Genomic DNA, 13,720 nt, shown 5'->3' with positions numbered 1-13,720 from the left:
CTATTGTCTTCCTAACAGTCAATTGAATTGCATCATTAGCTTTATCAATCTATCAAAAAGCTAACTGCAAAGGAAAATATTGCAAGAACTTCACCTTATTTCTTTTCTTGGATAGGTGGGCAATTGTGTATCTTGCTCAGATGAACCCACTCATCGTTCCTATTTTAAGCGAAGGGGAGTGATGAACTATGCAGGGACGTTTTGCACTGTGGATGGGAAGATTGAAAGCCAGATAAAAAACAAAAAAAATTCGAGGGCATGCATCTACTTTAATCCTTCTAGCGTAAGACTATGTAATTGTCACTGGTACAGAACAACCATTTGCTTCATTTGTACATCATTTGTTGTCACAAATTACATTCTATTCATTAGCAATAATTATCTTCTCCTCCATTTTTGTACTGTGTAAACATTGTACCTAGGAGGAAATAACTACTGCAAGACTTTGCTGCTTTTTCTTCATATGTCCCAGCTTTTGGCAAGAAATAAATTAAGGAATGCTTGTGCATTTTTGCATCTTTGTATGCCCCAATCTATTTCGCATATTGCACTTATATTCAAGCAAATATTGCGTGGATTATAACAAAAAGTAAAATTTTAATATACTAAAAGTACATTATTCGTGTACTGAATGTTCAGTACTCAAATAATGTTTTTTTCATGAATACAATGTATATATTTAATATGTTAAAATATAAAAATATATTATTTATGTATTGAATGTACACGTGTGGACCATAATGATTGGATTGGATATTTAAATATTGTCAGGACTCGTAATTTACACAAAATTTTCTCCTATTTTTATTACAAAAATGCCTGGTGAATATAATTACTAAATGCTCCGTACTAAAAATGGAAATGTTATTTGTATTATTATTGGAAATGTCCTATGTGGCAACAACGAATTGGTTGGAGTTACAGGAAAAGCGGGTCGTGTTAGGATTCTATATTTAAGGCCGACCAAGGATCTCACACTCTGATATTCCTAGTTAGCAGGGGAAAAAAAAAACTAAGAATACCAAAATTGCGAAAAGAAAATAAGGTAAACAATGGCTTCGCTAGGATTAGCAAATTCAGCAGAGCTAGGTTTTGCGTCATCGTTTTCGTCGAATTCACTAGGGTTTCATCGGAGCAACACTCCATCCCCGTTCTTCTCTCGACAATGCATTTTCCCTGGACCTCGAAGGAGGAGGTGCCTCCGTTTCTATGCTCGCACTTCCTTCACCTCATCGGCCTCCGCTAAGATTAAGGTCCTCGGCGTCGGCGGCGGCGGCAACAATGCCGTTAACCGCATGATTAACAGCGGCTTACAGGTCTCTACCTCTGGTTAAGTAATACGGAATATAATTGAGCTAATGTGGATCGTACTACTAATATTTTTTTCCCCAATTTTTAATTCCGAACTTGAATCTTGATGATAAGGATTAGAAAATTGAATACTGTGCCGCTACATGCAAAATTGATTGTATACAGTAGCTTGTTTCATTAGATTTGTCCATAAGAATGCAGAATCCACTATCCGCATAAACGATGCTGTTTAATATGATATATGATCGTTAAGTAACTGAGTTTTAATTACATGAAAGTGATGAAACTATGAAAAGGACTTCTTAGGATCATCAACTATCAGTTTGTCCCAAGAAATAGAAAGGCATGTTGTATATTGGATCCTAAGAAACTTAAATTAATGTCTTAATTAAGAATAAGTTGCTGTTGAGTATCCAAATAAATATTTTGTCAATTCTGGGTGGTGACGTTTTGCTTTATGAGTGAATATTCACAGGCCTTTCAATAGCTCTTTTTTTTCTACCTTAAAGTTTACAATTTACTTAGCTAAATGACTAAATCTAGAGAAGGCAAAATTGTATTGATGGTTTTACTTTTTGCCTTAAGTGCTTGGAGGTGCTCTGCTGAAAATTCTTTAAAAATTGTTAAATTGCATTTTCGATTGCAGGGTGTTGATTTTTATTCCATAAACACTGATGCTCAAGCACTACTGCTTTCTGCTGCAGAGAACCCAATTCAAATTGGAGAGCTTCTGACTCGTGGACTGGGTATTCATTCTCAATTTATCTTGTTATTGATGAAATTCTGTCATGAAGAAACCTATTACATAGGTACTTTGAATTTCACAGGGCATGTAAAAAATGAGATCAGATCCCCTAGTCTCAATGTATATATAGACTTGTTTAGAGTGTAAAGTACTTGAATGCATGAACTGCTTGCTAATTTGATTAGATGTGCTTGGTATTTCATTGAGAAGTTTTCAAATGTCATTTTGCTTATCCTATAGAAGTTTTTCTTCTTCATTTTTTGTTATGCTTTAATGTTGAGATGCAGGCACAGGTGGTAATCCGCTTTTGGGGGAACAGGCAGCAGAGGAATCAAAGGAAATCATTGCAAATGTTCTGAGGAGTTCAGACATGGTGTTTATAACAGCAGGAATGGGTGGAGGTACAGGCTCTGGTGCTGCTCCCGTTGTTGCACAGATATCAAAAGAAGCTGGTTATCTTACTGTTGGGGTGGTTACTTATCCATTCAGCTTTGAAGGACGCAAGAGAGCATTACAGGCAGGTGCCTTTTTTACCTATCTCAAAAATTGGTTACGTGCAATGGTACTTTGGGATGTAAAGTCTTTCATTTCTTCTTCTGCTTCTTGTTTATCATCCAAATGAATGGATTCTTAGAGCAGACATGTGAGAACAAGAGTTGTTTGGCATGCAACTTATACTGGCTTCTCTTGCATATTGTTTCCTCAGGCTCTGGAAGCTATTGAAAGACTTAAGAAAAGTGTTGATACTCTTATAGTGATCCCTAATGATCGCCTGCTGGACATTGCTGACGAACAGACTTCTCTTCAGGATGCCTTTTGTCTTGCTGATGATGTACTACGTCAAGGTGTCCAAGGAATTTCTGATTTAATCACAGTGGGTGCCAATCCATACTGAAATATCAATGCTTTCTTTGTCGTCTCTCACTCCAACCCCTCCCTCTTTCCCCGTGTCCATCGTGTGAAGTTGCAGTGCTTTAGTTTGCTTTGATGGCACATCACTTCCCAATCATCTTTCAATATTTTCATGGTTTATCACTTCATTCTAATTTGTTATGTAATCTGTAAATCCTATTTATTTTCTTTTTCCAAGTAAGGGAATTTGCTTATAATTGTGTTGTGTTCCTTTCTTGTTTCAGATACCTGGGCTTGTAAATGTAGATTTTGCAGATGTAAAAGCAGTAATGAAAGATTCTGGAACAGCCATGCTTGGAGTTGGAGTTTCATCTAGCAAGAACCGTGCTGAAGAAGCAGCAGAACAGGCAACTCATTCTCCTTTGATTGGATCTAGCATCCACTCTGCTACCGGAGTAGTATACAATATCACGGGAGGGAAAGATATAACATTGCAAGAATTGAATAAGGTCTCTCAGGTACGAAAGTGTCTGTTCATTCTTACAGATAGTCAACTCATTACCCTTTACCTAGACTTGTTAAAAACATCCCTTATCAGAAAATAAGCTGTGGTGTTGTGCCTGATATCCGAGGTAACAGAGGACACCATGCATTATGGTCTGGTGTCTCTGTTACCGTCCTTTTTTTTAGTACTACTGACTCTGTTACAATATAGTATCTGTTCATAACTATTGGCTCGAACTCATGACCTCCCATATGGGAGAGTCACTTCGTGCCACTAGACCACAAGGTCATTGGCCTGTTACCGTCCTTATTCCACACCATTTTCTTAAACAATTTTTTTTTGAGGTTGCTGAGATCCATTTCCATGATGTCTGTCCAAAATGCCTATGCATTTCGTGTTAATGCAAATTTGTTGAAACTATATATCATCCCAGGTTGTGACTAGTCTAGCTGATCCTACTGCTAACATTATATTTGGAGCTGTTGTGGATGAGCGCTACAATGGAACAATCCACGTGACTATAATAGCCACCGGCTTCACAGAGTCATTTCAGAAGACTCTTCTGGCCGACCCCAAGGGCGCTAAGGTAGCCGATAGAGGAGGCGAAAGAAGCCAACAGAGCGTGGCATCACCACCTACTCCATCTCCAAGGTCATCATCCTCACCTTCCACTACCAGTTGGCCATCTCGCCGAAATCTCTTCTTCTAGCCTTCTTGTTTTTGAATTTGAAGCTTTCTCTCCTCTCCTTTATACACCCTTTTCTCCTCTCTTTCTTCATGATTCATATAGTTGTAAGATGTTAATGATAAATATGATGAGGTATATGTGCATTTCTCAATATACCTTGGTTTGAATCTTTATTTTTCCACTTCTTTTGCAGTGTACAAAGTATAGGCTTTAGAACCGTTTATAAGCTCATCAAAATGCAATGCATATCAGAATTTTTTTTTTCATTAAATTCAAGTAAGAACTTTTACACAAAGTATCACTTTTTAATAAGTTATTGTTATAAATTAGATTGCGTTAAAGCCATTCAAGTGAGTTATAATACATATGGGTCAAACCACACTAAAAAATTAAATTCAACCAATTAGCTACTCTAATTCATGGTCATTTTATCAATTTAGGACTCTTAACATTATAAATAGACTAAAGACACATGCCATAATGCCTGACTGACACTTGATGGACGAGAAAAATGACAAGTCCTTAAAAAGAGTAATTAAGTGGGTAAAACATAATTTTCACACTCGAATTTGCCCGTAAGTGATAAGGTAACAGTTTACCTCTTTTGCTGAAGCTCCGTATTAATGTATTATTGCATTCTGGATCCGATCGTCATGATTTTTTTAAATTTTTATTTATTTATTTTTTGCAGTAACAGACTAACAGAAGACCAAAATTTGTGAGGATCAGGATGATACTATTTTTGCAATTTTATACTCCGTAATATATATATTATTGAGTATTATTAAGGCGGAATATTCGGGTTAACGACACATGCTTCTTGGTAAACTGTACACCCAACGGTGACAATCGCGGGTACGGCATATCTTCTACTTGTCCTCAATCGAATCAATCAACCGCACAAATCTACAGTTCCGTGCAATCCCAAGAATTCTGAATTCCCAGAGCAGCGTGGCAATCCAGGAATTCCCCAGCGTTTTAATTCCCCTTTTGAGCTTCGAGAAGAAAATTAGGATTTTTATTCCCATGGCTGACTCCATTTTTATCTCTTTTCTTTTAGCTTCAGTACTACTCATTTCGTGGAGTGGCATCATCCATGGCGAGTCCAATGAAGAACAAGGGTTCATCTCAGTGGATATATCCAATAAAGGTCTTAATTTTGCGAAGAATATATTGGTTGAGACTGCTGAGTCTTCGTTAGTTCCACTTGAGCTGCCTGATATCAAGAAATCTGTGGATATCCCTGTTGTGGGGAAAGTTGAGATGACTCTTTCTAATGTTGTTATAAATACAATAGATGTGGTTTCCTCAACTATCAAAACTGGTGATTCTGGTATTCTTATAGCTGTTTCTGGTGCCACTGCCAATTTGACTATGAATTGGAGGTATTCATATAAAACTTGGTTGTTTCCCGTTATCTCTGATCAAGGAAAAGCCTCTGTTCAGGTATGTATCCAAACACTTCATCTTTAGGAAACTGAAATGGAGAATTAATGGAGTAGTGTTTCTAGATGAGGGATGTATATATCTTATAGCTTAATGAGATAGACTAATAAAAAAAGTCTTTTGTAACCAGTTTGATTGGCGTGAATGACTGTGCACTCTCGTCCCGAAGAGAGGTCGGGAGTTCAAACCCCCTCTCGTATGAAAAAACGAATATGGTTAGCACATTGTCTCTTAATTGGGTCGGTCTTGTGCGAACATGGATTAGTTTGAGTATAGTACGGGCTTAAAGTGGCTTCTATAGTTAGGATCCTGCTCAAGACACTTTGTGGTCCGACAAAAAAAGGGGTCTTTTGTATAATAAGCACACACTTAAATTTACTGATTTAAGTGATTCAACATCCCTATGAGCTACTAGATTCTGTAGTAAATGCTTTTTTGGATAATGAAATGAGAGCTTCCTGGAATGTTTTGACACTCAAGTTTGAGTCTTGGGAAGATAATAGATTGAGGGTAAGAAAATGTGAGCCTCCCCCTCACATCAATGAAGTATGAGAAGCCAAGAAGGATGATGACATAAGCATTCAGTACTAAGAAGCAATTTATCTTTGTAAAGTCATGGCTTTTTTTTCTTTCTTTTCTTTGAATTCAGATGAGAATTTATGAATATTGCTTTTGCAAAGGTTGAAGGTATGGATATGGGACTTACTCTCAGTCTTCAAAATCAACAAGGATCTCTTGCACTGTCTCTCCTTGATTGTGGATGCTTTGTGGAAGATATATCAATAAACTTGGATGGTGGAGCTTCCTGGCTATATCAAGGGTATTGTCCTATTTTTCTAAGCATAATAACATCAGATAACAAGAAACTAAGTATGGCATAATTAAAATGCATGAAGAATTGACACCACAGAATTGTCTGTCTGAGATTAACTCACCTGCACGCATAAGAGTTGCTCTATTGTACATAATAGAGGCATGCCGAACTAATTTATACTATTTTTAACTTGCATTTCCTCTCCCTGATGGTAAGATTTGGTACCATTAAAAGTCCCTCTTACTGCTAGGGTACTAGATGCTTTCGAAGGTAAATTAGTCTCTGCAGTTGAAGATGCCGTCTCAACGAGAATAGGAGATGGAGTTGTGAAGCTTGATTCTGTTTTGCAGTCTCTTCCCAAGGAAATACCTATCACTGAATTTGCTTCTTTGAATGTTACTTTCATTGGTGATCCGGTGATGAGCAATTCTTCTGTTGTGCTTGCAATCAATGGTTTACTAAATAACACAAATGAAAGTATTCTTCTCAAACATTACCACGGACTTCTCTTACCTTTGATTGCCTACAAGGATCCAGATGAGATGATTACAATATTCTTGCATGAAAATGTTATAAAGTCAGCATTATCTGTTTATTTCAAGGTAAGTTCTTGTTATTGTCTTTTGTAGGGCCCATTTGGCCTAGCCTATGATTGTGGATTATGATTATGGATTGTGAATGTTATTGATTACCCATTTAACACTTCTGTTTAGGTGGATAAGATGCATTGGATTGTTGATCAAGTACCTGAACAAGCCCTACTAAACACTGCCGAGTGGAGATTCATTATCCCAAAGCTGTACAAACTATATCCTAATGATGACATGAGCCTGAATATTTCTGTATCTTCGACACCGTCTATTAAAATCGAAAAACAGCAGATATATGTGACGATTCCTGCAGATGTAATTATTAATGTTCTGGATGAGGATGAAGTAGTACCCGTTGCATGCATTTCAGCAGTAAGCATAGTGTTTTACATTATCATCTTATATATTTCATATGATCATGGATGCCATATTATGCATTTGACTTCCTTATTGATCAGTTCTCTAATGTTATCGGTCAACATCTGATTTTTCCATAATCTGCTCAAAACTCTTATAGGCATTCAATGGAGTCAAATTTGCTTATGTCCATGTTTTTGGTTGCAGGAGATCACTGGCTGGGTTTCTGCAAAGATTTCAAGTAGTACTCTAGCTGGTAGCGTCAAATTAGACCACTACACCATGTCTTTGAAATGGAGCAAAATCGGTAATCTGCACTTGTTTCTTGTTCAGGTACATTGCCTCACCCATAGGCCTCAGTGATCGAAAGTAACACGTTTTTACTTCATTCTTTCAAAACCCACCACTGTTCTCGTGTTGTCAAGAATTCTCTCAACTGTCTTTGCAGCATTTTTTCTTATCATTCCAATCTTTTTGCTTTCACTGCAAATATGTGTAATCAGCAATGACTGTTTTTTTTAATCTTATCATCAAAATTGAACCGTCGTCCCTTTGCAGACAATGATGTCCGCGGTGCTGAGGACTGTGGTGCTGCCACTTGTGAATTTACGCCTCGAGCTAGGATATCATCTGCCATCTTTCTACGGCTATGAGCTCCAAAATGCTGAAATCTTCTTCACTGATTCATGGATTACAGTAAGCAGTGATGTAGCTCCCATAAAACAGTTAAACCTCAGTTATTGGCCATCTTTATCTTCCACTGTAACATCATCAGGCATGTACATGGTTTAGACAAACTGGGATCAGCAAGCTAAGCAGCAAGCTAAGGTTCTGTGTAAATTGTGAAACAACACATTATATTGTTGAAGTAGAGTAGTTAAGTTCTTAGCTTCAAAATGAGGTGAGGAATTGAAGATTCTTTCAAACTTTTGTTGTAAGATGCTGTAAATAAAGATTCATTCTCAATTCAAGAACTTTTGTTGTAAGATTCGATGCTGTAAATAAAGGTTCAATGGAATTCATTCTGCCACTCCTTTCTCATCCTTTGGTCTCATTATTTGTGATTTTTCCGACATTGATAAAAATAAGAGAACATATGGCTAGCTAATTGTTTGGATTCAATCTTTTAGTGTGGTTTGACCCATGTGCATTATAGCCAATTGAGTGACTCTAACCCTTTTCGCATTATAGCCTAATTGAGTAACCTTAGTCCAATCTTAATTTATAACACTTTGTTTCATTTAATTTACAACGAACTTACAAGCTAGCTAGCTAGGCAACTCAATTCTTCAAAACCTAATACATACTGTAATAAAAGTGAGAAGAATTCAAGAAGAAGCTAAGATGGAGTGAATCATATGCAGATAGATAGATGTTTGAAGATCATATCGAAGTGAAGAAACACACATACTACACAATAATAAGACGATACAATAACACTCGATCTGATCTGATCTGATGAGGCATATATATATATATATGCTCATATCATGAGTGAGCTGAGGTAGTAGGCCTGGGATCATCCAATATGAAAATGTCAGCAACTTCTGGGAGCCTAAAGCTCACTTTTTTCTTCATCTTCCCACTCTGCAGACCACTTGTGAAGGAAGTTGTTGCTGAATGAAAATAATCCTCCGCTTCTTCTACTCTATCTGCTCCATTAATAACTACCCCTTCAACTGTCAACCGCCCCCGAGACAGTGATGATGATGATGAAGGATAAACCTTCTTGTGGGAGGAGGACGACGATAATGATTGCCTACAATCTTTTAAATCATTGGGTCCGGGCGAAGCTAATATCCATTCTTCCAAGGTAGCAACTTTCTTCTTCTGATGATGATTCCTAGTCTTAATAAAGCTACCATTGTTGTTGTTACTATCATTCTTCAGTGTCTGTTGTTGTTGTTGCTTCTTAGTGTCCCGTTGATGATGGTTAGCCAAATTTGGTTGGATTTTCATCTTTTTCGCGATGCTCCAACTGCATCTCGGCTTCATATACTTGATGATAGATTCTGTTAGAGTATCGGGTCGGCGATGAACATCTTCTTGTTCATCAGATTTGAGCTCCTGAGGATGATCAGTACTGGGCAGTATTCTTTTAGGACTCTTGTGCCCACAACCACAAAGGCTTGCCACCATGTTTTATCAACAATGAGTATAGTTATTAGTTGTTGCATACACAAACACATACATATTTATATTGTGGGTTTGTGTATCACTGCAGATAGATACCATGCGCCTATCAGTTGGATACTTTTTGATTAATTAATTAATGTGATTTTCTATCCAAAATCGATTCCAAGGTGGCTAATTTGGACCTCATTCTTGACAGCTGCTTTAATTTCTATGCATCTCCATATGATCCAAGGTGTGTCTTTGTCGTGCTCTTGATTCCAGCCGGACTATTGGCACAAATTGCCGCAATTGTCTTGGCTTGTTCATAGTCATTTTAGGGAAAACGGCGATGAAACCAAGTGGCAAACCTTAGAACAGATAGAACTTCAAAGTGTACTAGATGACAACAGTGTTGCAAAAATCTTGCTTAGGCATCGATTACTTAGCGCCTAAGTGCTAGGCCATACGTCTAGCAAATCTCCATAATCAATGGTCTAGCGGCTGAATCGGTAGTCTAACGGCCGACTAAGCTGCCTAACTGATTAATCCGCGCCTAGGCGATAGGTCGCCCGTCTAGCGAATCACCATAATCGGTGGTATAGCGGCCGACTCGGCTGAAACAGTGATCAAGCGACCAACTAAGCCGCCTGAATCGGGGGTTAGCAACCAACTAAGTCGCCTAATTGATTACTTTGCGCCTAGCCGCTGACTGTCCGTTTAGCGAATCACCACGGTGGTCTAGCGGCTGACTAGGCCGCCTAAGAACCGCTTAGGCCTTCTAGGCTCCGACTAAATCTCCTCTTGATCGTTTAATTGGCCGATTAACTATTATTCCCTCCATTTTTTAATGGGATATCTTTTGATGTTTTTTAAGTTAATATAGTTTATAATTATAAAGTTTATTGCATCGACGGCTTAGTTGAGGTTCTTAAGATTCCTTAGCTTATTAACTTACGTTTGTCACACGATTCATGTTTTCCTTTGTACATTGAATTGGTAAGAGATATTGAAGTTTCTTGTTGAGTGACTATGGCTTACTAGGAATAGGCTGGCTCACTGCAAAATCTGAGTAGTGAGGTTAAGTTGAACCCTCTTTTGATATGGCTACATAGTTCACCGGAGCAACAGGCCTTGTATCTCTCTTCCCATCTTTATTAGTTGACCTAGAAGACCCATTTTGATAGCAACCACTGAGGGACAGTCTTCTGCTGGGGGCAGCTCCATTGGAGTTCCCATTTGCTTTCTTTGTACTAGGTTTTCCAGGACTGAAACCACAGCCCAAGCCATGTTCTTTGCTCTGCTCCTGCAATTTCTTTTGTTCCTGCATACAGACTCGGGTTGGTCAGACTATTGATTTGGTAATCACAACTTAACGTTATGTTTGACTATCACGGAAGTGACCTGGGTTGAACCGATCATTAATGGGCAACCTAAATTGGGTTTTACTACAAGGTTTATTCCGGTTGTAGACCCTCAAATAGTGGGGGTCAAAGACTGAAATAAGAAGATTTTTCTATGAATGACGAAAATAGGACGATTTTTAAACTAGACTGAAATGGGAAAAGGTCATTTGAGACTTGCGTTTGGTGTCAGAACGCATGTCTCATTTCTTTTCCCATTTCAGTTCAACTTTCAAAATCATCATATTTTTGTCAATTCATCAGAAAAGCTTCCTATTTCAATCTTTGACCCCAAATAGTGAAGGTGGTTTCCCTCGAAAATCAACATTAAAAGGTTGAATTAGTGTGAATTTACCCTGAGCCTTCTTTTCTGGTCTTCTCTGTCATGTCTGAGCATCATGTACTCATCTAACATGGCGAGCAGGGGAACGCCATCATAAGTGAAAGTTGTGCCACGATCTTGTTCCCATGCCTGGGTCTTGTTAACCAAGGACTCAACAATAGCTTCATAACCAAACCAAACCAAAATAGGATCAAATAAAACTACATTAGATGACTGAGAAACCAACTTTGCCATTTTCCAGGATAATTAATAATGCTGTACCTGGAATTTTGCTGACCAGAATCCTAGCCTTTTCAGCATGTTTTAAGTTCAAATGGGCACCTCTGCATGCATTGTACCTGTTCTCGTCCTGTTTTTAGATGCAAATTACAGTTTTAATTAGGTAATTGAAGCATGTGCTCCATCTCAACTAAAAGTCTAAGCTGGTAATTGGATTGCACGTTTATGTTTATATATTATTTAGGCTGAACAGGTGCCATTATAAAACAGTACAATAGACTCTAAAGAAAGCAAAAGATATATAATTGCTGCAAAAGAACATAGATTCATACCCTATTATAGTCATCAAGCCAACTCTCTTCTTCACAAGCAGACATCCATTTCTCAATTTTATCCAATATTTCTGATCTGCTCGAAGCCTCTTCTCTCGCTTTCGCTATCTCATCATCCATCTTAGCCAATAACTCAGCAGGCTCAACGTTACCAGACTCGGTTAGTGCCACGATTTTTTCTCTAGCAGCCTCGGTATCAATCTCAATGTGAGCCCGAGCAAAAATATCTTCGAGTTCAGCCTGCCTTCTGAGAGCAATCTCCTTCATCCTACTGAACTTCAGCTTATCAAGCCTTTCAACTTCCACTGCAATCTGTAACAGAAAGACGAAAAATGTAATTAAAATCAGCTGGAACATGGTAATTTTAGAGTATATTTTACGAGCTATATATGCATCTCATCTCGGTTCACCTGTTGAATTAGATCTCGAGCAAGAGAACCGGGACAGATCACTTCATCAATTGAAGCCGATACATTGCAAGTAACATGATCAAAGACACTTCTTTCTTCTTTAGGGGTTTCCATCAGATTCCAAAGATCAATCAGCTGAGCTCCTAATTCTTGAAGCTGTGGAGAGACGGGGAACGTAACAGACTGCCTAAGTTCAGCATTAATAACTAAATATGGCCCTTTATTACAGGACTTCAGCAATACATTAAGAACTGTAACAAAACTTGCTTAAATCGCGAAATCACCTTTTGCAATCTCTGCTGCGTTTCTCCCTTTAAAACCAAGACTGTCTTTGCCAACCTTGACAATGTGTCATTGCTTATGCTTTTTGATTGTGTGCCAGTTGAATCATTCAAGCTAGGGTGAACTTCAGCAACCGTCGATAAGAAATCCACCCCGAGGACACCACAAAGATTCTGCACTGTGCTCACAAGCTCAAGAACCTTGTGCAATCTCTCACTCTGAACAAAATAGAGTGAAAAAAATCGCATTAAAAGGCGAAACAAGTCAGAACTGTGTCCTTAGTCCTTATTATGAGTTTGATGTGCTGGTTTAATTTCACCTTTTCTTTTTGAAGTTCTTGGAGCTGAACACCAAACTCATCTAACTTCTTCAGGGATAAATCAGAATCATCTACTTTCAGGCTCTCCGGCTGGTCACTAGTCCTCGATATCTCATTCCTTATCTTTTGAATCTGTGATTGCACATCAAAGAATTCCTTTACCCTCTCCTCTTTCTGTTTCCACAGTTTCTCCAGTGCAGGTTCTATAGCTGCGAGCTGTTCCTTGATTGTTCTTGAAGTTTTATCTGTCTGAGAATCAGACCCAAGAAAGAAAGAATCTAATTAGTTCCCGGAAAGAAAGATACTATCTTTTTTTTAGTACTGCTGACTTTGTTACAATGCAGTATCTGTTTATAAATACTTTCTCAATCTACTGAAGCACAAAGAGTCAATATCGCCTCCACTGAGGCTCGAACTCTATAAATATAGAGAAACCCAAATTTTTTAGCAAAACCACTAACACTAATTTCTTTGCCAAATGTCTTATCTCCAAGTGATGCTTGAAGACTGGAGAGTTCAGCTTTGGCATCTGCTAGTTCCTGGAGAAGTTTAGCCCTACACTTCACTGCACAGCTGATCTTTCTCTTGTATACATCAGAACACTCTTGTTCCAACTGAAGAAGCATCTTATCCCTCTCTTCATCACTTTCACCAACCTCATCCCATAATTTCTGCAATACAACAAAAATTCATTACAATTAAATACTAAGTTTTCGTTTCGTAGGAGAAAGCTTCAACCTGCAGCTGCTGCAATAAAGAACCACAAGTAGGCTGGGGATCTTCAGCATCCACTGCTTCCATTGCACATAAAAAGCTCAGGTTTTGTATATAATCTGACTTTAATTGACATGAAAATGAAAAGAATGGAGCAAATATGGTAACTTTTCAACCACTAATCTGCCATTGCACATGCATAGAGATGAAACTTTACAAGAATTGAATTATTGTCAAACCAGGGAATGGTATGGAGCCTGCTTGGATGCATTGAATCA

The 13,720-nt window shown here is 38.1% G+C and overlaps 3 protein-coding genes across 3 annotated transcripts; 2 read left to right on the top strand and 1 right to left on the bottom strand.

Moving 5' to 3' along the window:
• The first annotated feature begins 1,004 nt into the window (after positions 1 to 1,004).
• Positions 1,005 to 4,274, top strand: LOC116018952 (cell division protein FtsZ homolog 1, chloroplastic-like). Its single transcript, XM_031259006.1, has 6 exons — positions 1,005 to 1,316; positions 1,958 to 2,057; positions 2,344 to 2,573; positions 2,763 to 2,930; positions 3,193 to 3,426; positions 3,847 to 4,274. Exons 1-6 carry the CDS (start codon positions 1,053 to 1,055, stop codon positions 4,120 to 4,122), a joined length of 1,272 nt encoding a protein of 423 aa, XP_031114866.1. The 5' UTR covers positions 1,005 to 1,052; the 3' UTR covers positions 4,123 to 4,274.
• Positions 4,275 to 4,843: 569 nt separating this feature from the next.
• LOC116020850 (putative BPI/LBP family protein At1g04970) lies at positions 4,844 to 8,342 on the top strand. Its single transcript, XM_031261404.1, has 6 exons — positions 4,844 to 5,547; positions 6,228 to 6,367; positions 6,612 to 6,963; positions 7,075 to 7,323; positions 7,516 to 7,641; positions 7,867 to 8,342. The coding sequence occupies exons 1-6, from the start codon at positions 5,128 to 5,130 to the stop codon at positions 8,098 to 8,100; spliced, it is 1,521 nt and encodes a 506-aa protein (XP_031117264.1). The 5' UTR covers positions 4,844 to 5,127; the 3' UTR covers positions 8,101 to 8,342.
• A 2,000-nt stretch (positions 8,343 to 10,342) lies between these two features.
• Positions 10,343 to 13,649, bottom strand: LOC116019041 (65-kDa microtubule-associated protein 1-like). The gene is made up of 9 exons (XM_031259109.1): positions 13,467 to 13,649; positions 13,190 to 13,399; positions 12,729 to 12,977; positions 12,412 to 12,627; positions 12,128 to 12,283; positions 11,718 to 12,029; positions 11,428 to 11,515; positions 11,179 to 11,327; positions 10,343 to 10,744 (listed from the first exon to the last, which is right to left on the bottom strand). The coding sequence occupies exons 1-9, from the start codon at positions 13,527 to 13,529 to the stop codon at positions 10,502 to 10,504; spliced, it is 1,686 nt and encodes a 561-aa protein (XP_031114969.1). The 5' UTR covers positions 13,530 to 13,649; the 3' UTR covers positions 10,343 to 10,501.
• Between the last annotated feature and the right edge of the window lie 71 nt (positions 13,650 to 13,720).

The sequence above is a fragment of the Ipomoea triloba genome, chromosome 5 (genome assembly GCF_003576645.1).
Source record: "Ipomoea triloba cultivar NCNSP0323 chromosome 5, ASM357664v1".
In the NCBI taxonomy this organism is placed as follows: Eukaryota; Viridiplantae; Streptophyta; class Magnoliopsida; order Solanales; family Convolvulaceae; genus Ipomoea; species Ipomoea triloba.
The sequence above is the reverse complement of the archived record's forward strand: the minus strand, read 5'-3'. Positions and strand labels throughout refer to the sequence as shown.